Source organism: Onychostoma macrolepis, chromosome 23 (genome assembly GCF_012432095.1).
Source record: "Onychostoma macrolepis isolate SWU-2019 chromosome 23, ASM1243209v1, whole genome shotgun sequence".
Taxonomy (NCBI): domain Eukaryota; kingdom Metazoa; phylum Chordata; class Actinopteri; order Cypriniformes; family Cyprinidae; genus Onychostoma; species Onychostoma macrolepis.
In genome coordinates, this window is record NC_081177.1 from 7,622,505 (window position 1) to 7,649,045 (window position 26,541).

The following is a 26,541-nucleotide window of genomic DNA, read 5'->3' on the forward strand; positions in this document are numbered from 1 at the left end:
TTACACACAGTACAATTTATTTTTCATTTTATACAAGGGAACATAAATTACATTATGAAAATAAACACTCAGGTAACAGGAAAGACCCTCAGATTTCCAGTATAAGGCACAAACTAGCAGATTTACTCAACATCATCCTTTGGAATGCACAAGGCATTTATTTTAATATAAAAATGGGATAAAACATACAATTAAAGACATTAGCACCAGGAAAGAATAAAAGAAAAGGCTCTCACAAAGTATTTAAATTCCATAAAATAATATTTGAATATTTTAAAAGTGAAATAATGTAGAATGAGACTAATTTTTTCATTGCAATTTGATCACAAAACTCTTGGTTGGGATATTGTTGGCTGATATTATATTTCCTGGTGCACAGAGCATTTGCCATGTCATCATAAAAGGAGAGTTATTTCAGGAGCAGAGAATTAATTAATTATTTGATTGTTTGTCTGAAAAAAATAAATAATGTTTATAATATATTTATACTTAATATTGTTCATTTATATGCCATCTATCTATCTATGCAAAAAGTAATGTAAAATATTAAGTATATTATAAAATAAGAGTATATAAAATATTTTAAAACTTGTAAATAAGGTATTTTTTGATTGTGTTGTCTTTAAGGATGAAAAACATTCTCACAGAACCATAAACTGTGATTCTGACTTTTAAGTTTGGTAAGGTGAAAATAAGGCAAATAAAAGCTGAAGTCAGTCTCTATTCAAGACAGAACTTTAGCATTAACATACAGACAACATAGTTCTTCATACTTGTAAAACTTTGGGATCATAAGACGAACAGGTTATTTAAAATGCACCTTTTCATTGCTCAATGAAAAATGTAAACGTTTAGCAGAGAAATCTCACACACTGCTGTGGCATAACACTACAAATGCTAATGAAGCTAAAAAGCTACTTAAATGTGAATACAACTACATCATACTATTTGTGCGAAAAAAGCAGCAAAGTGCGTTTTCATCTGTACACTATTCAAGAGATTTCACACAGTCTACCGTGAGAACTTTCTGGGTCTAAACGCAGGCAGCATGAGCTGATGAGCAACAGTCCTCTCCTCCGGCACGGGCGCCAGGTCCTCCGCTGAACCCCACTTCTTCATGGAGTGAAATAATGAGGTGATCTTCCTGTTCCTGCGCTCGCCGGCCTGGGTTAGGCTGTGGCGCTCGCCGGCCTGGGTTAGGCTGTGGCACTCGCTGACTTCAGCTTGGAAAACAAACATCAAAGCAGCGTTAAGAAGAAGACCACACTGTGCATGAAATAACACGCTGGAAGGACAAAGAGGGTGAAGACAAACAGTCCAAAACTGATCCACGAGGCACCCCGTAGATTCAGAGAAACCACATGCCTGCGCTAATGTGGAAAACATCCTCAGTGCTGCTCTTTCCACATGTGTCAAACACCCACATGCTGCATTGCATTTATGCACAAAAAAAGGAGAACTGAGACTGACTCACATAGTTCATGGTCTTGTAATTGTGTCTCCCGTAAATTGAGGTAATGATACGCTAAGTGGCCGCTGTAGTCCCGCAGATTCTCCTTCGCTCCTGTTGTCAAGCAACTTAAGTGTTACTGCTTTTATAAATAAATAAACATTTAATTCCATAAATGCAAATGGAATTTCGGACACAATATGTAAAGATATTTTGTTTATTTTTGCTCTGTTAATTTGAGTTGCATGCTTTTAGAAAAACAAAAAACAAAACAAAAACTAAACAAAAAAAGTGTAAAAAAACGATTTGTCATTGTGCGGTATGAATGCTTACCGTATGTCCTGACCAGCAGTTCAAATATATGTCGATGGCCGTGCAGTGCTGCGATGTGTAACGGTGTGTATCCCTGTAAGATCAAAAGACTGAATATCTCAAAAAGTGTCCAGGTCATATTTCATCCCATAATCAAAAGAATCAAATAAAAATATATATTTTTAATTAAATTAAATGATATAAAGATCTTTAATTTAATTAAAACATAATATATTTTACATTTACAAATATTTTACATGTAGTAATATTTGTTTTTTTTTAATGTATAAAATATATTAAAACACATTTTAGTTTTTTTGCGCTGTGACATTGTTTTCATGACAATTAAGCCTATTTAATAATTTTCATTTCCGTAATATGTACATAACACACGCACACATATAAATATAAATATATTGTATTAAACTCAATTAAACAAAAAATATTTCATTCAATGAAGACTTTTTTGTCCCGTGACATATATATATATATATATATATATATATATATATATATATATATATATATATATATATATATATATATATATATATATATATATATATATATAAGAATGAAAAATTAATTAAATTAATAAACACAAAAGTAATGCATACATTGCAATACTGAAAATTTGTGATTTTCTTCACTGCTAAATATAATTGTATTTATTTTCTCTTGATTTTGGGGTGAACATGTTATTTGTGAGATTCACCCAAACAGAAAAGGTTTTCTATTTTAAATATCTCTAGTGATCAATCTCACCGCAAAACAGAAATGAAAAGGAAACGGACAGGGTGAAGGAAAATTCGACACTCACCCCCTAGTGCCCATGTCCCAATCATTAAAAAAAAAAAAAAAAAAAACACAACACAACAGAATCAGAGAGTGACAGAAAGAAGAGAAGAGGGGGAGAGAAAGACGGGACACAAATTAACTGAGGTTACAGCAACAAAATCTAATGACAGAATCATAATTGCCTGGTAATTCAGTGAAATTGCTTTGCTCTGAGCCTGCTGTTGGAATACATGAAGACATTGTTTAAGGGAAGCTGTTAACATGACAGAGTTTGATTTATGAACAGACATTCTCAAACAGCGCCTGGCTTCATTTGCACAGCTGGGCACCCGCATACCCTTTCACAGGAGTTATGTCAGAAGCGGACATTTCAAAACCGGACACTTTCTGGCAGCCCGGCACACACGTGAGAAACATTAACCCAGGCATGCTGTCACAGCAAGGGTGAATGCAAGGTGAGCAGTACTTACATGCTGTGAGAGACACAAAAATATAATGATTAGTAAATGCATTTAAGTTTAGGCATGTATGCATTTGTTTTCAACTAAAAATGTAATGATTTATGAAGCACGTACTGCTTTTGTATTGACGTCAGCCCCAGCTTCTGCCAACATTGTGGTCATGTCTTCTTTACCGTGTTTCGCAGCCCAGTGTAGCGCTGTCTGTAAGAGATATTGAACATTACAATACTAAATATATAGCTACAAATGTAAATATGAATAATATATAGACACATAAAATACAACATATCACTTAAATAACATCCTCCTGTTCAAAATCTCTCTTTTATTCGTTTTTAAAATGCTTTTATTTTTAACATCTGACCTAGAAATTGTGCAGAATACTAAATATTCAGTCTTCAAATGGTGTTTCATTATATTTTATTGTAATATTTATTTATTTTCAAATGTATTTTAATATTTAATTATTTTACTTTATTTGCACTTTATTTTCTTATATTCATTTTTAAATGCTTTTATTACATTTGACATAGAAATTGTGCAGAATACTAAATATTCAATCCTCAAATAATATTTTTTGATCAATTTTATTCTAATATTTATTTTTACTTTGTTAATTTATCCATTCTTTCATTAATTCACCCTTAAATGTTTTAATTACCTTTAACCTAGAAATTGTGCATAATACTAAATATTTGTTCTTCAACATTTTTTCCATTATAATATTGTTTTAATTTAATATTTTTATTATTTACTTTATTTTATTACATTTATTTATTTTACTTCACTCACTCTTAAATGTTTTTATTATTACTACCAAGGAATTGTGCAGAATCTTAAGTACTCCTTCAAATATTATTTCTTCATACATTCTACATTTATATTTTGATAATTTTGTATTAGACTTTATCCATTCATTTTTTTATTATTTATTTTTTCACATAACAAAATTGGTTGAGAGGATTGGTTTAACATTTTTGGTCACTACATAATTCTCACACTTGCATTCATGTTATTTCATAGTTTTAATTTCTTTTTTTAAATAAATTTTAAGTGTATTTAACCATTTTTAAAAAATAAATAAATTTAATTTCATAGAATTAATTAAATAAGTTAAATCAATTAACATTTCAAAATTTTAAAACTAACCTAAAAAAAAACATTTTCTGTCTAAATCCAAAAAACAGCAGATTTTCAGTGTGGTCTGAGATTTTTGGGCAGCACGGTCGATCTGAAACCTCATATTGCTTGTTTGGCCAGCTTGTTTGAGCTAGTACACAATCGTCAAGCCATCTGATTCATCTTGTAATACATCATTTACACTCCGCATGTTCATTCTCTCTCACTAGGTAGATCCCCACCCCCCTAACGCCACGCGGTGGAGCGGCCCGCGGCTTCCATAGGCTGCCAACGGGCCCCAGCTGTGCACAGAGGGTGTGGAGGGGACGGTTTCCTGCCATCTAATGGCGGTCTAATTACAAAACAACAAACCAGTGTGCCCACTGCGGGGAGAACAGGCCTGTCACGGGGTGCAAGATTGATGATGTTGGTATGACCCTCTGATGGAGGACCCACCCAGGAATCAGCCTGTTGACAAGGCCTGTCAGGAGGAGAAGGGGCACACATGCACACGGACGCTGGAGCTTCAAACGCTCGGCGCTCTCAAACACGACGAATGGGGAAGATGGGAAAGCTATTGACCTCAGCCTGAGTGACACATCTCCTTTATCAGGATGATGATGCGAGCTGGATTCTTTAAGACGACACTGGATCAAAATCAGCCACTTTATGTGGTGGTACTGTGCTTAATTTTTAGTGCATGTTATTCTGGAGAAAAAAAAAAGATCAAATAACTTTTCTCCTCATTTGATGTGTTTTTCTTTCAAGAAGGGTCATGTGGGTGAGCAAAGATGTTTGAAATACTATCACATCTCAATTTGAATACAATGCATTTATGAACTACATTTAATATATTATTTAATATTTAATGCTTAATTTTCTATTTTTGGAAAGTTTAATTGACACTGTTTAAAGGTATTATTCACCCAAAAATGAAAATTACCCCACGAGTTACTCACCCTCAAGGGTATATGACTTTCTTCTTTCAGACGAATACAATCAGAGTTATATTAAAAAAAAAATGTCCTGGCTTTTCCAAGCTTTATAATGGCAATGAATGGGTGTTTAGATACCAATAAAGTGCATCCATCCATCATAAAAACTGCTCCATACGGCTCCTGGGGGTTGATAAAGGCCTTTTGAAACAAACCAATGCATTTGTGTAAGTAAAATATTGTGACAAATGCAGTAGTGCAGAAGAGAGAGCAAAACAAAACAACGGTTATGAATTAAAAGTATAAAAAGGAGGATTTGTAAAGAAAAATGTCGGATGATTTCGATATAAGCCAAGAGGAGACTGGTTTTCCTTTGCTCTAAACAAAACTTGGATCTTGTGAGACTTGGATCTTGGATCTTGTGAGACGCTTCACTTCAGAAGGCCTTTAATAACCCCCCGGAGCCACGTGGAGCACGTTTTCATTATGGATGGACACACTTTATTGGACTTAAAAATCAAAACCTGGACATTTTTTAATATAACTCCAATTGTATTCGTCTGAAAGAAGAAAGTCATATACACCTAGGATAGCTTGAGGGTGAGTAATTATCACAATGTTGTCATTTTCATTTATGTGTAGCAAATAATAAAATACAGTTCTGATCTACATTATTTAACTTTAAATTTCTGTTTCACTGATTTTAATGCATTGTGAAATATACCAAATAAATATAAGTCAAAAGTAAAAATGAAGTCATTTCTCCATGTTACATCAGCTGATATTATTTAGATTTTTACATCAATTTGTCAAATACTAATTCGGACTGCCTAGAGTTAAGATATTTCTATTCACAAAACTACACTAAAAACACAAAATAACTCCTGGAAGTAAACAAAATGATGTCATGTGACAACAATATATCATACTGGATTGCTTTTAGTGGCTATGGTTCCTAATAGCATACTACTCCAAATATTGCATCCCACAGTGCAATGGGCTTGAAGCGAGGTCGTTACTGCAACTGTGCAAAATTTTAGTATTGGTAAGATTTTGTGAATGATTTTAAAAGAAGTGATTTATGCTTAAACGCTTCATTTGTTCGATCATAAATACAGTAAAAAAAAAAACTAAAATGCTAATATTCAAAAATATTACGGTTTTCTATTTGAATATATTTTAAAATGTCGTTTATTCCTGTGATTAAAGCTGAATTTTCAGCATCATTACTCTAGCCTTCAGTGTCACATGATCCTTCAGAAATCATTCTAATATGTGACCCTGGACCACAAAACCAGTCTTAAGTCGCTGGGGTATATTTGTAGCAATAGCCAAAAATACATTTTATGGGTCAAAATTATCGATTTTTCTTTTATGCCAAAAATCATTAGGATATTAAGTAAAGATCATGTTCCATGAATATATTTTGTAAATTTCTTACCGTAAATGTATCAAAACTTAATTTTTGATTAGTAATATGCATTGCTAAGAACTTCATTTGGACAACTTTAAAGGCGATTTTCTCAATATTTAGATTTTTTTGCACCCTCAGATTCCAGATTTTCAAATAGTTGTATCTCAGCCAAATATTGTCAGATCCTAACAGACCATACATCAATGGAAAGATTATTTATTCAGCTTTCAGGTGATGTATAAATCTCAATTTCGAAAAATTAACACTTAAGACTGGTTTTGTCGTCCAGGGTCACATATACTAATTTGCTGCTCAAGAAACGTTTATTATCAACGCACTACAGTCTGAAATCTATGTACGCATACTTCATACTACTTCATCTGTACACGATACGCGTCACATCTCCACTATTGTGTATTCTTAAGCATGTGCTCTATACTACGGGAGGGTCCTGTCTCCTGTAGGTGTTTCCAGTCCTGCCCGTGAGACATATTGTGATAGATGAAGTCTGGTTTCCCTATCAGCCACTCTATTGTTTGGGCTGTCGCACTCTTGAGATGGATTGGCCGGCACACATGCTTGACTGACAGCGCGACAGGTCTCATGGAGGCTCGGTGTGATGGACGACGGCCAACAGGATGTGACGTCTCCTACCCTTGTTCCTCAGGTTCCTGTTTTGGCCTGGCGGGGAACCCTCAACTCTCACTAACCAAATAGCACCTTTGTGACGACTACCATTGGGGCACAACAGAGACATATTCACTGCGGCTTTCAAAGAAGAGCGATGGATAAATGATGTACTCACAAACTGGGCGGAGGAAGGAGGAAGTCCGGGATACATCGGGAAAGGATGACATGGTGGAGAAGAAGAGAAAGATTTACATTTACACCTGATGTACGGCAAAGTTTGTTTCAGAAATCATTCTAATATGCTGATTTGCTGCTCAAGGACAGTTTCTTATTATTAACAATGCTGCTTCATATTTTTGCAAGAAGTTTTTTTTTCCACTCTGGAATAGCGGTGTAAGAACCTGAAGCTGATGATGGTTACTGATATACAGCAAAGTTTGTTTCATTCTTCACTTACGGGTAAAAAGAAATTCATAATACCTGAGAATAATGGTATCAAACAGTATTTAGGCGCGGTCATATTAGTTTTTATGGGCAAAAAAGGTCAATTGTCCATCGTCAATATTGTAGAATATGAGCCCTCATTTTAGTTAGAGTTTGCAGGTTAATGACGGTAAATTTGAGACTTTTTACGACCAGGTTGAGAAAATTTAAAGGAATAAATTTAATAGAACACAATGTGTCAATTTGTTTATAAAAGCAAATGTCTTGCATTAATGCTTCAAAGTTTGAAAAAAAAAAACCACTTCCCAACTTCCAACAGATCTCCAGAACCTTTTAATTCATTTCACTAAATAATTAAATATTTATTTATTTATTAAGAAAGAATATTTATTTATTACCTTCTGCTTACAGTGAGTTTATGCTTAATAAACTAGTTGATTATTAGCACGAATATTACCAGAATATAAGACAATTATTAGTACTAATTAAGCACATATTAATGACTTATTCTACATTATTAGTTAACTATTAATAAGCAGCAAATTAGGAATTTATTAAAGGAAAAGTCGTAGTTAATAGTGAATAAGTGTTCCCCATTCTAAAGTGTTACCCAAATTCTTAATATCCACATGTTATGTGTGGGACTCTCGTGAAATGAACTCCAAACAAATGCTGTTTTGGTTCAACTTTGTTCAAAATTACGTCACATCAGTTAATCTTTGATTTCTCTTGAAGTACATCAGGGCCTTTATCTCGTTTGCGGCCAGAAAGCGAGCGGTCCTGCTCGAGTGGCTCAAAGCAAGGAGTGTTTACGTTGCATCTGAGATCGTGACTGTTTATTTATGGGCTTCACTGTGAGAGCTTCAATTGGAATTTTCCCCCAAAGGAGCTTCCAACGTGTGAAAGGAAAACAGAGATAATGCGCGTCGTGTCGGGTTACGGGCTCAGGGTGATGTGTAACTTTAGCGACTGAGGGGCTAAAGGGAAAGCTTAACTACTTAAACTTAAGACTTAAACAATAGAAGTGGCAGAAAAGATCCAGGACAGCAAAAAATGAGCATCCTTGGAAAAAAATTCTAACTTTTGTTTTGTCAGACAAACTCTACTTTAAAGGTTGGAAAAGCTGACATTACATATAATATTAAAGTCCATTTTTTGTTCATTTGTGACCCTGGACGACAAAACCAGTCTTAAGTGTCAATTTTTCGAAACTGAGATTTATACATCATTTGAAAGCTGATAAATAATCTTTCCATTGATGTATGGTTTGTTAGGATTGGACAATATTTGGCGGAGATACAACTATTTGAAAACCTGGAATCTGAGGGTTCAAAAAAAATCTAAATATTGAGAAAAACGCCTTTAAAGTTGTCCAAATGAAGTTCTTAGCAAAGCATATTACTAATCAAAAATTAAGTTTTGATACATTTACGGAAAGAAATTTACTAAATATCTTCATGGAACATGATCTTTACTTAATATCCTAATAAAAGAAAAACCGATAATTTTGACCCATACAATGTATTTTTGGCTATTGCTACAAATATACCCCAGCGACTTAAGACTGGTTTTATGGTCCAGGGTCACATTTAGTTTGAGAACTTACAATGTCAAGTTTAGTGGTGAGGGTCCAACTAAGAAAATATTGAGCATGCTCAGTTTGATCAGCATTGATGCACTTGAATAATTTGTATTTTTAGTCAAAGCACAGGGAGTTATAATAACAAATATTTGTTATTGTTTTAGCTCTATGTAGTGTTTCTGATTGTATTTTGCCATAAAATGTATGTTTTAAGTCACCATAAGTGTGATTGTTTTCAATAAGATGTTTTTCTATTTCAACACATATACACAACTTTCTTTGGTGAACAGAAGTAATTATTATTCTATATTTTCATATTTATCTGTATTTTTACATTGCTCAACAAATTGATACACAAGTTAGACAAACAAAGACAATTCTACACCACTAACACTTATATTAATTTAATATAATAATAATAATCTACAACTGAAAACATTAATTTCGAGTTCATAGAAAATATATTGCGTTTGATGAAACTTGTTAATTGTTAAAATGATACAACGATTTTTCCATAAGTTGAGTAAACTTAAAAACTCCTGATGCTGGTTGCCTGAAGTTTTTGAGTTTTTTCAGCTTCTGAAATTTTTTATTTGTTTTTTTACAGGTAAAACGCCTCTTAAACCATCATCTCGCAAGCACAGTCGCACTGTACCAAAACGAGGAGAGGTGACTCGCTTGGCATGCCGTCCCGGTTCAGGAATGGGGGCATCAAAGCCACATGGGGGTCAGACTTACCACCTTCCTGGGGACACGGCGGCGATTGTTCTCCAATTAATCCCAGCCTGCTCTATTACTTTCAGATTATCTTTAAGTGGTTGAAGTCTTTGAGGTGAGGCCTAATCTCTCCCGCACTTCAATGGCCGCCGTTGTATCTTGTCTGCGCGGGGAAGGCGAAGGGCTTAGAGGTTCTTAGAAGGTGGTCCGACACGGGACAGTGTGAGAACTCAGGCCCAGGCAGGGACCACAAACACCGGCTCAAAGCTCTTAAGCGCACAGGGGGGACAAATAAAAGGATTTGAGCTTGTTTTTTGGGGGGTGAAGGAGCTAAAAAGCTATCTTTCATAATCCTTCTGAAAATAAGCCTTTGAAATGCATGATCGGGGTTGAGCTTTGCTCTTTGGTCTGTGTTGCACCTGGGTACGAGAGTGGAAACTGTGGAAAGTCAGTAACCTTGCGAGGAGCCACAGGGAATCGGCGGTCCAGAACTCTAGTTAACGTCATGTACGTCGCTGACGAGCTTCTCACCAAGCTGGCAAATATTTACATGTGCTGGAATGCACTCAATTTGTAGCTTTTCTAGTAACTAGATTTTCCAACATGTGATAAAATACTACATTGCGGTTTTTCTTGCCGTTTTGAGAGAGAATGCAGCTTTACAGCCAAGCAAACGTAATAAAATGTGATCTCGACTTGGAAAACTAGTTTTTAAACCGTTTCCCCAACAATGAAAAAAGAAAAAGTTTTTTTACTCACCCCCTTTTGGAAGTCAAATCCAGGAGATATAAAAAGAGAGAGAGAGAGAGAGAGAAATCCATTAATGAACAAAATTACAATGACAAAATTATAGCAAGTGGAATTTGTCATTCAAGACTTTGAGGTTTTGTGTGTACTGTATCACCAGTTAAGTCTGGAAATATCAGCTCCTTTAATAGTCATTTTTTTTTACATTTGACATTTCAGAAGATTAGTGAAGTCAATAAAACTATCAAATATCACAAAGTGGAAGGTTATCATTTAGTGATTATGTCACTCAATCAATGTCACAAGCTTTATCCTACTTTTTAAACAGCATTCAAGGAACTAAAATATATATATATATATATATATATATATATATATATATATATATATATATATATATATATATATATATTTTTTTTTTTTTTTTACATTACATTTTAACGATTGATTTAACTTTTATTCATTTATTTTAACTAATTTATAACTAATTTATAATATAATGTATTAATATAATTGTAATTAATTAGTTTAACAGTAATTTATCATTAATTTATGAATATAGTATAATTTAACATTTATTTTATATTTAAAATTGAGAAAATTTCACAAATTTATTTCGTTATTATATTGAGGTTTTCAATATCATGAGAAATTTGAATTCAGACATACATGTCCTAACTTATACTTTAACTTTTACTGTAAGTGCAGTGTTGTATGATTGGTTGCAAACTTACTGAGGTGAAGTCCTATTTTGTTCCGAGCATGTGAAAAGACCAAGAAACGTTAATTATTAAAACTGAGCTTATGATATGAGACGCATTCAAATTGCATTCATGTATTCAGGCAGAGAGGGACACCATTATGCAACACATGACACTTAATGTGAGTATATACTGATGATATATACCTTTTTATTGGCCAGAGAGGAGTCTTGCTTCAGGAGCTGAGTGAGGTGAGACAGCTTGCCACTTGCTGCAGAGAAGATCCACTCTTTCTCAAGAGGATCAAGCTATGAACGAAACAAACACGAAAAGTCCTTTACATTACTGATATTACACTGAAATTCTCTCACTCATAGTCCCATGACTGCTTACAATTACACTACTACTAAAAAGTCTGAGGTCAGTAAAATGTTTTTGAACAATGTCAAGTCTCTCACCAAGGCTGCATTTATTTGATCAAACAGTAAAACAGTAATTTTGTGAAATATCACAATTTAACATTTTCAGCATCATTACTCCAGTCTTCAGTGTCACATGATCCTTCAGAATTTTTTTTAATATGCCGATTTGCTGCTCAAGAAACATTTCTGATTATTATCAATGCTAAAAACAGTTTTTGTGGAAAGAGTGTTTTTTTTTTTTTTTCAGGATACTTTAATAAATGTCTTGACTGTTACTTTTGGTAAATTTAAAGTGTCAAAGTATCAACAAAAGTATTTTTTTTTTTCTATTGACCCCAAACTTGTAAACAGTAGCGTCTTAGCCGCCTTACCAAGTGTGTTTCAGAAATTCCACATAATCCCCAACATTTACCATGGCAAATTATTATTATTTATGTGGTTTAATTGCTTTTTTTGATGACAGTGGTATATAAACCACAGTTTCACTGTCGCAACAGTAACAAAAGGTATTTTTCTGTAAACATACCATGATAAATGTTTCTTATAATGTGTGTTATGATCACTCACAGCCACAGCGGTGGATCCCAAACTGCCTCCACACTCCTCATCCTGCTCGGATTCACTCTGGGAAAGAAACAGGATATGATACAACTCACAAAATCACTCACAAAACCACCTGTCAGTATCAACCGGAGCTTGGAGGAGTCAGTGTGAAACTGTACAGTTAGTACACAAATAATGCGACACGTTAAAGTGGGCGTTTGGGTTTGGCAAGTTCCTCTTCCTGTTCTGTAGTTGCGGCATGAGTTGAGCGCTGTGAAGAATGAATGAACTCAAGCAAATAAATAAGGTAAACAGTCCACAAAGTCATCAGTACACACACAGACAGACATAAACAGACCCCAGCAAAGATGCAGTCAACACAGCAAATACAGGAAACACCCATAATGCCGCTCTGAATACCAGAAAGAAAACTTCCAGGGACATTTACCTAAAAAAAAAAAAAACAGTAAAAAAAAAAAACAAAAAAAAAACAAGGATAATTCCTCCAATCTGCCCTCTTGACAGGTCACACAACCATAAAAAAAACACTTAAAACTCCTCAGAGGTGAATGATTGGCTCCAATGAGCACCAAATTGCTTTAACTATGTCTTTTGTTTTTTATCGTACGCCGTTTTACCAGAAGCCACTAGTTTTGTGAGCCAAAGCGATGGTCAATTTCTCTTTATGTACCGAAGTGTCAGTCAGGCTGATTAATGTGAGGGAAAATGGAGCGGTTGGGTCATTTCTGCAGCGCACGTGATGGCTAATTGTTGTCAGGACAGCTGTAGAGTGTCCAAGACAGTGGGAAAACATTTGCACTCTTTCATATAGGCTACAATAACAAGGTCTCTTTTCCTAAAACTGTGTGCAATATTTGTTAACCTGTGGTTGAATAGGAACTAAGCCAGACATATTTCCTTTTGAAACAAGAATGAAAAGAGTGGGTGAGTGACTGAATAATTGCATGCAAAATTATTATTTTTCTATGTGGAAATCAACCACACTGGTGACAAATAAATCAAAGTAGTGAAACCGGAATGCAGTAATGAATACGTCAATGAAAGAGATTCGCTGCATTGTAAAATATTAAAAAGATCACATTGTATGCAGATGATTTCAGCTTCAATGCATCATATGAATAATTCCTATGAGGGACTAGTCAGTTTCGTCTCGCTTCTTGGAAAGAGCTTTCAGGCGTGAAGAGCTTTCAAGTGTGAATCTCTTCCACTTAAACAGTTTGCAAGTGGTGCGGTTGAAAGAGAAAGCTTTGATGCAAAAAAGCTCTAAGAACAAAATGTAAGACTTAATATTTACTTATATTGCTCGTACTTAAAATAAAAAGTATAAAAACACAATAAAAAATAAAATAAAATCTTATGTTTTAACATTATGCTATTGGCCTTTAACTAGCCGCATCTCAGGTTAATCTGCATACAAATGTTCGCAGGGCACAGATGATAATTTTCTCTATAATGAGGTGGAGCATGTTGCTGCTTTGCACAAGAATAGAAAGCTTCATTCAAATGTAAATGAATGTGTCTTTCATGCTGTCACCCCTGGCTGAAATAAGGCCTTTCAAAATCCAGCTATTTATTCTGGCGCCACCTTTTGGTTAGTCCTAGTATTACAGATATCATATGAGAAGATTGTTTAGGAGCTCCTGAATTACTGTGTCAGCTTTTGGGTGAATGATAAATAAGGATGTACAAATAAGAGCAATGACAAATGACAAATAATAATTAAAAAAATCAGATGCATGTGCTGATTTTTTAGAAATTGATTGCTTATCGTAATCATGATTTTTCAAAATTGCAATTTTTTGCTTTTCACTTTTTTTTTTTTTTAGAGTGCAAGCCTTTTTTGTACTTTTTGATTATAGATATATAGGTCTTGGCATCTAATCTAAATTTACTTTATAAAATTATACAAATTATATTATAATTAGTTTTTTACAATTTATCATTGTAATTTTAAATATTAAATACCATTATATTTAATATAATATTTTTAATAAAATATTATGATTATGTTATAATATTTTACATTTTGTTCTTTTTTATAATTTTTTTCTTTCTGGATGGTAAAGCCTCCTAGACATTTAATTCAAGCCCAGGATAAAACATCAAAATCAATTTTACTTAAAATATGTTAATAATGTTAAATCACAAAAGATATATTAAAGTCATTGTCTGTACAAAATGTTTTTTTTTTGTTTTTTTAAAGAACATACAGATATGCCATTGACCCTTCTATGTTCAAGTGCTTTTATGACAACTAAGAGAAGCTTGCTCTAAATCATTACAATTAGTTCCATTATAGCATATGATCAGTTTGAAAAAAACAAATAAGGTACTCATGCTACTTGACTCTAACCTTTGACCCTGAATCCTTGTCGAGTTCATCTTCTCGGTCTGAGGCTGAAAGCTCCTCTGGTTTCTCCTCTGCTTCTGGCAGTGAGAGGGTGCTGTCTGCCTGCTAATCACAAGAAAAGCAGAAGTTACACTTCACTATGATCACTTCACAGTGCTCAAATCAGCTGATGCTCACAAAATACCAGGTCAACGGCCAAACTCATTCTCAGTCGACATACATGGAAGAAATTCACTCCTCCTCATACTGAGATCAGGAAAACCAAAGTAGATGGTGTTTTCATTGCTCAGAAATAAATGCAGCTACTTTAATGCTTTCATATAGTAGGCTATGTCTGTTTAACAGTTTTCTAGACATTTTTCAATGTGATTGATTTAGGCGCTGACAGGAAATTCACACTGTTGTGTGTTGAACTGTATGTGCTGATGTGCTCAATGTGTGAGTGTAAACTGCCACTCATCAACCAGGGTTTTTAGCAGAATCTACTATCAAAGTTTATATTAACAATCTTGAATTATAAAGTTCAATTTTAATTTTTTTGTAGAAGTAGTTAGTAGTTTTAGTGCTTCATCTTATTTCAGTTAGTTGCCAAGGCAATATTTCAAAACCTAATTTGAAATTTTATATAAAACATAACATATATGTGTGTGTGTGCAAATAGAAAAAAATATATCATCTGTATAAATGTTAATGATATTAAGTGAATATATTAACATTTTCAATCATTTTACTTTTTTAGATTCTCACAATATGGACTCATAATGGATATGCTTATGATGTTTACCACATTTTCACATTAAATTTGTTTTCATTTACATTTTGAATTAAACTTGTTTTAAGATTTTCAGTATTATTTTTATTTTATATAGTATATTTTATATATTATATAGTATATTTTAAAATGTATTTAAATGTATTTTATTTTTTCATTTTATTAGATTTATTTATTTTTTAAAGAATATTAGTATTTTGGTTTATAACCCAAATTCCGGCAATGTTAGGACGTTTTTTAAATTTGAACTAATAGACTTTCAAATCACATGAGCCAATATTTTATTCACAACAGAACATAGAGAACATAACAAATGTTTAAACGGATAAATTTTACACTTTTACCCACTAAATGAGCTCATTTCAAATTTGATGCCTGCTACGTGTCTCAAAAAAGTTGGCTCGAGGGCAACAAAGGGCTGAAAAAGCAAGAAATTTTGAAAAGATTCAGCTGGGAGAACATCTAGCAACTAATTAAGTTAATTGACATCAGGGCCCGCATCTATAAAACTTCTCAAAACGCTCTTAAGAATAGTCTTAAGCTTTGACTTAAGTGTCAAAAAATTCTTAGTAAAAAGTAGGACTTTTCTAAGAGTAGGAGACTTTTATAAAGAAGCTAAAACCAACTTTCAGTAAAGTCTAAGACTGATTCTTAAGTGTTGACTGAGGTGACCCTCAAGTGTTGTGAACTAAGGACTACAATGATGTCAACACAAAATGGCTGACCTCGACCTCTGAATCAGCCAATAGTGAGCCTGTTCGTGTAAAGTCACAGCAGCACAACACCAATCATTTAATGTAACTACAATAAAATCATTTAAGACTCTGAAATATTTTAATATTTAAATGTATTTTTTTTTTTAAATGCTTTGCATTGTGCAAAATCATCACAAATTATTACTGATGCTTTGTTTTCTATTGGTATGTCTCCTCGTTTACAGTTGGAGCAATGATGTGAACATGAGTTCCATCAATGGCTTCAACGACTCCAGGAAAGCCCACAATCCCCATAAAACTGGCTTGTTTTTGTAATATGGTTTGGTGGTCAATTGGAAAGTCAATAAACTGCCATATAGTGGTGGCCAAAAGTGATGTCCGTCCTAGGAAATTTGACATCTTCAACCTTAATAAAAAAAAAAAGTGTGCAAGATTTTGTAAGCATATTGCATAGTTGCTTACAGTCAATTGTTTTATTTGTGATAATGCAATGAAACATGCCAAATTGTGTGGTCATAATTTTTGCCCATGCTGTCATACAAAGAAATTATGAAAACATGCAAAAACAAGAGGACTAATGAAATATTAATAACTTATGTTGTAGTCAATGTGCCAATGTTGCCAATTTAGTGATTTGTCACTAGATTTAGTGACTTCCTCATCCCTTTAGAGACTTTTTTTTTTAAAAGCCTAGCAACAAAATCAATTTCTTGGACAAACCTTTTCTACATTCTGAGACTCTCCCATGACGTCATAATGGCGAGTTCACTGATCTATATAAATATAAATATAGATCAGCGAACTCGCCTTTATATGGTCATCTAGCAACATTAAGTGAACAGTTTTAGCTACTTTCAATTGAAAGCAGTTGGCAACACTGGACAGTGTTTTTCAGAGTCTCTCAGAAGTAAAGATGGGCAGAGACTCTCCAATCTGTGAAAGAGTGCGTAAAAAGACTGTGGAATACTTTAAAAACAATGTTCCTCAAAGTCAAATTGCAAAGGCTTTGCAAATCTCATCATCTTCAGTGCATAACATCATCCAAAGATTCAGAGAAACTGGAGAAATCTCTGTGCGTAAGGGACAAGGCCGAAGACCTTTGTTGGATGCCCATGGTCTTCAGGCCCTCAGACGACACTGCATCACTCATCTGCATGATTCTGTCATTGACATTACTAAATGGGCCCACAAATACTTCCAGAAACCACTGACGGTAAACACAATCCGCCGTGCCATCTGCAAATGCCAACTAAACCTCTATCATGCAAAAAGGAAGCCATGTGTGAACATGGTCCAGAAGTGCCTTCGTGTCCTGTGGGCCAAGGCTCATTTAAAATGGACTGTTTTAAAGTGGAAAAGTGTTCTATGGTCAGTCGAGTCCAAATTTGACAATCTTGTTGGAAATAACAGACGCCGTGTCCTCCGGGCTAAAGAGGAGGGAGACCTTCCAGCGTGTTATCAGCATTCAGTTCAAAAGCCAGCATCTCTGATGGTATGGGGGTGCATAAGTGCATACTTTATGGGCAGCTTGGATGTTTTGGAAGGCACTATGAATGCTGAAAGGTATATAAAGATTTTAGAGCAACATATGCTCCCCTCCAGATGACGTCTATTTCAGCAGTACAATGGAAAACCACATACTTCAACTATTACAACAGCATGGCTTCGTAGTAGAAGAGTCCGGGTGCTGAATTGACCTATCGGTAAGCCCCTCCCCTCAAACGCAGACTAGCCAATGGCAGTCGAGTATCAGTTGCACGGGGAGCGGAACTCGGACATCTTCAGACAAGGACAAGGTTTTCACACTGCAGCTGTCACTGAAAGACAGTGAGCAACTCCGTTTGTTTGTCCGAGGGAGCAACAGTAACTAAGGGGGGGCGGGGCTTACCGATAGGTCTTTCACCTATAGAGAACATTTGGCGCATTATTAAACGAAAAATACGTCAAAGATGACCACAAACTCTTCAGCAGCTGGAAACATATCTGGCAAGAATGGGACCAAATTCCAACACCAAAACTCCAGAAACTCATAACCTCGATTCCCAGACGTCTTCAAACTGTTTTAAAAAGAAAAGGAGATGCTACACCATGGTAAACATGCCCCCATTCCAACTATTTTGAGACCTGTAGCAGGCATCAAATTTGAAATGTGCTCATTTTGTGCATAAAATTGTAAAATTTCTCAGTTTAAACATTTGTTATGTTATCTGTGTTCTATTGTGAATAAAATATTGGCTCTTGTGATTTTAAAGTCTTTTACTTTTCATTTTATTCAAATTTAAAAAACGTCCCAACATTTCCGGAATTCGGGTTGTAATTTTTTTTTTTTTTTTTTTCCCCAATTAGGTACTTTTAGTATTTCAACGAAGTTGCAGAGAGGCATTATTTTGAAGTTTTTCCATCAAATATTTATATTTTATTTCAATTAACTTTTATAATTTTACATTTGGTTAACTATAATAACCCTATCATCGGCTCAGTGAATAATGAAGACTCAATGAATATGCTTATGATGTTAACCTTTTTAGAGAGATGAACCACTTTTTCACATTAAAATCATAAGACCATCACAGATTTGCATTAATAGTTGCGTTTACTGTGAATGTTGTGCTGTGACAGTTGTGTGCCAACTTTAACCTACATACTCAGTACTCTTGTAAGTGAGGTTTTTCTCAAGGCCGCCACACAGAGGATGCAAACCTCACAGGCTTAAATGATCCAAAGATGCTTCCAGGCATCATAGATAAGTGAAGATTATCTTAAAACCAAGCAAAAAATAGCAATTAATCATTCCCAAAATGAAATTTTACATGCCCACTATACTCTCCCTCGCTGGAAGTCTTAATATGTGGTTCAAAATAACGCCTTTAACAGCTGAAGTCCTACAGCTAAAGATAAGGCAACTGAAACACTATGTTATCTGCTTTTGACAAGCTTTCTCTTATCACCAGCTGCTTCTTTAATCCAGACTAGAAAAGCTTTAGCAAACAGTCTGAGGAAAAACACCAGATTCTGCATGATGTCCAAGAGAATGATTAATAAAGACCTGAATTTCACAAGAGTTTTACACTATTTTAGTTGATGTGAACATGTCATACTAGTCTAACTGAGACAATGACAAATACTTGGTCAACAATAACATCTTACATTCAAGCAGAGCTTTAAATATTATGTTTAATGGAACGTCACATCACAGAAAACTGATGAAATACTATGGTAAAATCACTCATCCAGATTCTTCTTTAGTTCTTGTTTCTTCTTCTTCTTCATGTTTTTTTTTAGTAAAATCATAAGATGTCATGATGTGTCATGGATGATAACACGGATGTGACAAAAGTGGTCACTGAGCTATAAGAGAGGTTTTACTTGATGCTTACTCCTCTTAAAGAAACAGTTCACCCAAAAATGAAAAATTAACTTACAGTGAATGGGTGCCATCAGAATGAGACAGCTGATAAAAACATCACAAGTAATCCACACTACTCCAATCAAATAACATCTTGTGAAGTAAAAAGCTATGTGTTTGTAAGAAACAAATCCATCAATAAAGCATTTTAACTTTAAACCGTTGCTTCTTACCAAAGTCCATAATAACGCTTAATAGCCCATCCACTGTTGTCCTCTCACATCAAAATCCACTGACATTTGTTTAGAACTGTTTTGGAGTGTTTTCACTTGTATAATGTGAGATGTCAGATCTATAATGAGTATAACAGAACTATTATGATCAATAATCACTCACATCATCTGTATGGGTCGGTTCTGGTGCCTCCGTGACTGTAATCATGGGTCCTGAGCACCAGGCCACCAGTGCTGGTTTCTGAGCTGCTGGGTTAAGGTTCTGCACTGGATTGGAGACCCGGAGATCATTTTGTGGGTTCGGATGAACCGGCTTGATTGATTCTCCTCCCTTTCTAGCGCCGGACTCTCGTTCTTGCATTTGCTGTCTATACTTCTTCTTGAGGACGAGATATTTCTCTCCCTGTAATGAAAAAGGAACCATTACCTTCATTCTGTTATTTGAAAAAATAAAGAACTTTCTGACTTTCTGTGTATAAATAATGACTACATATATACTTTTAGGTTAACACTTTAACACAATTATTTAAACATAAATGTTTTTTTCTTAAAGAAATTAATATTTGTATTTAGCATAGATGCATTAAATTTATCAGAAGTGACATTAAAGATATGCAAGAAAGATTTCTATTTCTGTCTTAAAAAAAAAAAAAGATTTCTCAGATTCTCTAGAATGATTCCTGAAGAATCATGTGACACTGAAGACTGGAGTAATGATGCTGAAAATTCAGCTTTGCATCACAGGAATAAATTACATTTTACAATATTCAAATAGAAAAGTTGTTTGAAATTGTAATAATTGTTTCACAATATTTCACTGTATTTTTGATCAAATGCACTCTTTGGGAGTATAAGAGATAACCTTTAAAAACTTAAAAGTCTGACCCCAAACTTATGAATGGTAGTGTTTGGCTGGAAAACAATGGATTACAGTTGAGAACAGACTAAAAGTGATCTCATCCGAGGGAAAGTACGCATGTGTGACAATGATCCAAGATCATAAGGGTGTGGTGTACAGTATTAATGTGAGAAAGTGAAGACTATCCCACTCACTGAGTAAATAATGAATCACTGTGGGAATAGAGTCCTCTGCGACTATTCTTCAGGGACAGGGAATAAAATGTGATCGTATTACACATGCAAAAATGTCCTAATGACTATATAATCAGACTGAGGGAGGAGTTGATTAGTTTAAACTGTGCAATAATGATTAGACAACACATGTACTCACATTCTCAGATTTAACAACTGCAATTCGATCAATGATGAGTTTGAACTCTTCTCTGTATTTGGCTAGAGGGGGAAAAAAAGAGAGATTAAAGTGTCATGATGAGTATGTGCTTGCAAACATTTTTCCCCAGCATGTTTTCCAAATTTATCTTAGGAGAAAGGTTACTCGCACAATATGACCTTGCATTCGTTCTTTCCTTTGTAAATCTACACTCAGCATCAGAACAAACCCAAAGCATGCCAGAGGCTAGAATTAAAACCTGTATGGCTTTCTTCTGTGGAACACAAAATCAGTTACATTTTGTAATTACACCTTTTTTCTTTTGTGTTCCACTGAAAAAAAGAAAGTCACACAGTATTGGTTGGTGATAAGGGTGAGTAAAAGATGACAGAATTAGCATAGCTTTAAAGGAATAGTTGACCAAAAAAAAATGAAAATTTGCTGAAAATCCTCAGGTCATCTAAGATGTAGTGAGTTTGTTTTTTCATCGCAACAAATTTAAAGAAATTTAGTATTACATAATTTGCTCACCAATGGACCCTCTGCAGTGAATGGGTGCCGTCAGAATGAGAGTCCAAACATCAATCCACAAGTGATCCACATGACTACAGTTTATCTATTAACGTCTTGTGAAGTGAAAGCTGCATGTTTGTAAAAAATAAATCCACAGTTTCAGTGTTTTATCTTTAAACCATCGAAATACTAGTCCATAATCAATAAAGATGCTTCCTCCAGTGAAAAAGTCCATCTCTTGTTGTCCTCTCACATCAAAATCCACCAACATATTTGTTTAGAACAGTTTTTGCTTGCAAATGGTGCTTGATCTGCATATTTCTCTCTAAAAATGCCTTAATGATGGATTTGTTTCTTACATCTTATTAATTGATGGACTGGAGTGTTGTGCTGTTTGGACTCTCATTCCGACAGCACCCATTCACTGCAGAGGATCCATTGGCAAGCAAGTGATGTAATGCTAAATTTCTTCAAATCTGTTGCGATGAAAAAAACTCATCTACATCTTAGATGGCCAAATGTTCATTTTTGGGTGAACTACTTCTTTAAAAACAACATTTCCTGATTTGTGATTGAAATCAAACCTTGAACACTTGTTTATTGATCAATTTGTTCTGTGTGCATGTTTTTGACTGGAAAGATTAGCTGTGTAACGTTTGGCACAAACAATGGACTCTGATTCCTGAGACCTGTGGGAGTTTGTGATGTTATGCAACATCACTTCAGCACAGACTGACTGCAGCAGGGAGAAACCAGAAACTGGCTCGAATTACTATACAAGAATAGAAAATGATTAAATGACAGTGAGGGAGGAGAGCTGCACAAACAAATCCATCATTACTGCTGTGCTCATATGCCTTTTCAACAATCATTCCCAATGGGTCATCACTCAGATGCCCCCAGTGCTGGGTTATTTCATTTAGATTTTCCCTTTTTCAATTTCATTCCTTTGCTCCAAGTAGAATATACATTTTCCTTTAATTGGTGCGCAACACGTAAAAACACCTATGGTGTAATGAGTTTTGACATGAGTTGTAGGTAGCTGCTCTCATGGAGTTCATTAAAAGATTCATCAGATTGATTCAAATGGGTCATGAATGAGTCATTAAAAGAACCAACTATTAAGAGTCATTTGTTCATGAATCGGACTACACAGGTGGTGCTAATATATTGACATATAATAAACTACTTTTTAAAATGTCAAATATGCGTTTCTTAATAATTGATGAGCTTATGAACTAAAGATGTTACTGCTGATCAACATTATGAATACAGTGATATAATGAGCTTTGAGATGGAACTTGCAGTTCAGAAAGTGAGTCATTATTCAGTAGCCACTCTGACAGAGTTCATTCAGTAAAAAATTCATAAGACTGATTCAAACGAGTAACTATCAGTCACCAGAACGAGTCGTTAAAAGAACCGACCCATAAGAGTCATGAATCGGACTACACAGATGGTGATTGTTTGTTTTTACATGCACAGCAGACCACGAGGAGCGGGAGTTCAGGAAACGCTGCAGTAATGCGTCATGTCAGAAATATGTAAACACAAGATATGAACTGAATTTGAATACATACATGTTCTTGCATTTTGGCTGAACCGCTAACTTCCCTTCTGCGGTGATTCACGACCCACAGTTTGAAAACTGCTGGTCTAGTTGTAACTCTACATGGTCCTGTTTACTTTTTATATCACACAGAGGCTTCTGTTTGCAGAAGCGGTTTTACTCAATCCTACCTATATTTTCTGTGAAACAGTTATTTTGTTGCCACAGCAACAGACACATTCAATGCTAGACTTTGAGCCACTTTCTTGAAGGTCATCATGTATGCTTATTCTGAAGTATTCATCTTTCAAATGGACATAAATATACACAAAAAAATCTCTCATAACATATTTTGTGCATAGCATAGTCTAAGTCTGGGCTTTTCCATCTTTAAGATGCCATTGACCCCTAAATTTATTCACTCACCCCCAAGCCACCATAAGACTTAAATCAATATATTGTGGGGGAAAAAAAAAAAAAATGTTATAAAATGTTTAAAATAACTTTGCTGTTAGACGCATTATTTACATGTTTATTTTTAATCAAATTTTATTTTTAACAAATATAATTTTTTTTTTATTTAAATCAAATATTTTATTAAAAATGTATATCTTTATTATATTGATATATATAACAAGCAGGCATTTTTTAATAATTGATGACTTTATGAACTAATGGTTTCATTGCTGATGAACATGAATGAATAAAATGTAATATACACTGAACAATGAAATAAAAATAAACATACAAAAATTATTTCCCAGAATCCAATTTGTTTTATGAAATATTTGACTCTTTTTGTGTCAACAATCATACTTAAAAGTAGACTGGGTATGCTGCTGAACTTTCAAAAACATCACATTTACATATGGTGATATATAAAGGGTTAAAAATGAGAACCACTTAAACTGGACTGTGCCAAACAGCCAAAATATATCAGAACCAGGATCTTTAAATAGAGAATGTACCCTACACAACCTTTCCGTTTTCCTGCCAGGGGAAAAGACAGGGATGACATTGCAACACAGGATCCACAACAACAGGAAACCTTAAGGGAAGTCAACACTTAACAGTTGCAGCCTGCAGAATTCCTGTCATGGTGCTGAGAGGCACACAGTTTAGATTTCTGAGCAAATTTATTAGTCTATGCTTGCCAACTACATGAGGACTCTATGTTCCCACAGAGAATATAGCAACTGCCCGAGATCCCATCAAAACCACCATCCTAAAAAGGACTGGAATCATTATAACTCCAGAATTAGAGCATGTCATGCAGGCTGCTGCGGTAATCAAGAATAATTATGATAATTGGTTAGCTATGTCAGATGGTACCAGATGAAGACAGATTTTGAAACCTCTGTGCACAACTGTACCGGCACAGCTGGACGAGGCATTATAAGCCATTACGGATAATTGTTTCATAAATTTATGTTTGACACATGTATGTAAGATTAAATGAAACATCATCTAATGTAATTACTTATGAGAACATCATGTTTTTTTATTTGGCCCACTTTGCCGCACCCTTCTTTGCCGACATGCTATGCCATTTTTACATTAATATTTAATGTTCATAAACAAAACACTATCGTTCAAACAATATTCGTTTTCAGTGGCAGATGCTGATATCTAATAAAACGGGATTTTAAGCCATATTGAGAACGTAATAAAAAATTAAAAAATAAACTATCCGAAAATAAACTGCCTCAATTGACAAAGATGTTGAAATTGAGTGCTAATCAGGTGCAAATAATCTAAAAATGATCAAATGTTGGACAATTGATCAGCTCACAAGTCTATAAAACAACAACTGATTCATTTAGGTCATCGGAAAAGCATAAGCAGACAAATATTTGTCAGCATTAACAATTCAGCATTTATCAAAGTAAGACACTGAAAGTAGCGCTGTCAAACAATTAATCGTGATTAATCGAATCCAAAAAAAAAGAAAGAAATTTGTTTACATAATGTGTGTGTGTGCTGTGTATATTTATTATGTATATATAAATACACACATGCATGTAAATATTTCCAAAATATATACTGTATGTGTGTATTTATTTATACATAATAAATATACAAAGCACACACACATATATTATGTAAACTACAACTTTTATTTTGGATGCGATTAATCGTTTGACAGCACTAACTGACAGTGATAACTTGCACAGGAATATTCCAATATCAATCAGAATGTGGTCATATTCTGACTAAAGCAAGGAAAAGAGTCCTTGTGCCAATTACATATTTCTTCAATAGTTTAACTTTTCACAACTTTCTATAGCCTATATAATATCACTCAGATTTACCATTATTCCTATTTATAGAAATTGGAATATCAGCTTACTCTGGTTATTATGGCAGTCAGTTTAGTGTGTTATATAATTCAATCTGACCGTATTTTGATTAATCCTGCAATATGAATCAAACTGTAAACAACACAGTCAGTGAATATTGTATTTAGAACTCAACTGTCATGGTTTGGGAATGTGGAGGCCCTTCCTGAGGGAGCAAAGGAAATGACAGAATTCCATGTGTAATTCTATCTGTTGGTAGCTTTTTAATCTAAAGCAGATGTTTGCCACAGTTACTTCAGAGGGTTTTTTTGTTGTTGTTGTTGTTGTTGTTTTTTAAAGAAACTAAATACTTTACTGCGATTCCTCAAGCGAAGCGAGTATTTAAATCTTATTTTAGAGTTCCAAATGACACAATGTGCTCCCAAAAACACCTCATTAACGCTGTTAGCAACTCGACAAAATGAAAAGTCTATTCTAGCGCGGTTTTTAACCCTAGGTCTACACGTGCGTCAGTTGCGTCGCGTCTCGAGCGTTGCGTTTGCGTGTCAAATTAAAAATTAATTTAATTAATATACCTCACCAAAACGAGTCTCGAGACCCCACACGTTCTGTTTCATTCAGTTAAGATAATGTTTCTAAACGCAAAACGCGTCTTGTGTGAGTGAACGCGCATTGCGTCGCATCGTGCTTCCAGTGAAGACAAGGCTGTAAAGCAAAGGCGAATGTGAAAAATGTCATATTCTCATTTACTCACCACGAAGCTGCAAATCGCTATGGTTTATAAAATGCTTATATGTTTTGGACAGATCTGAATTTTTGACTTTTCCTCCAGAGGAACTGATGTAATCCAGTAAGGACGCTTCACTGATCTCGCCCATTTCTGACAGGGAACTGAAAACAAAATGTAATTTTACAACAGATGTGATCTAGTCGAGATGGGTTCTTCTCGAAGATGCTGAAGCATGGCTTTGCTAGAAGCCAAGCTAATTACTAAAGAAGAAAGTGTACACTGACTGGCCAAGTTCACTCCACCCTTATCTGCAAACAGAACCTCCTACAGTTAACCCTTTGCGCTCTGAAGACTAAAAGAAAATTAATAAAGGATAATTTCATTTGCATCTTATAATGACAGAACCGTCTCTATAAACACTCTTTATACACTAAATAAACACGATATGATTTTAGATACAGACAAAAGTATTTAGGAACACATTTAGGCTATACATTTTATTAAA

General features: G+C 34.5%; 1 protein-coding gene across 5 annotated transcripts; it reads right to left on the reverse strand.

Annotated features, from left to right (window-relative positions):
• Positions 1-26,334, reverse strand: LOC131532131 (ankyrin repeat domain-containing protein SOWAHB). Of its 5 annotated transcripts, XM_058763558.1 has the most exons (14): positions 26,061-26,330; positions 20,945-21,006; positions 19,877-20,116; positions 14,650-14,751; positions 12,300-12,356; positions 11,517-11,618; positions 11,344-11,355; positions 7,295-10,624; positions 3,136-3,222; positions 2,898-3,033; positions 2,583-2,778; positions 1,784-1,856; positions 1,475-1,564; positions 1-1,223 (listed from the first exon to the last, which is right to left on the reverse strand). In XM_058763558.1, exons 1-8 carry the CDS (start codon positions 26,182-26,184, stop codon positions 10,574-10,576), a joined length of 750 nt encoding a protein of 249 aa, XP_058619541.1. In that variant the 5' UTR covers positions 26,185-26,330; the 3' UTR covers positions 1-1,223; positions 1,475-1,564; positions 1,784-1,856; positions 2,583-2,778; positions 2,898-3,033; positions 3,136-3,222; positions 7,295-10,573. The 5 variants fall into 5 exon arrangements, with proteins under 5 accessions (XP_058619541.1, XP_058619543.1, XP_058619539.1 ...); XM_058763560.1 differs by having other exon boundaries at positions 2,583-3,033; positions 14,650-14,748; positions 26,061-26,334; XM_058763556.1 differs by having other exon boundaries at positions 2,583-3,033.
• Positions 26,335-26,541: the final 207 nt, after the last annotated feature.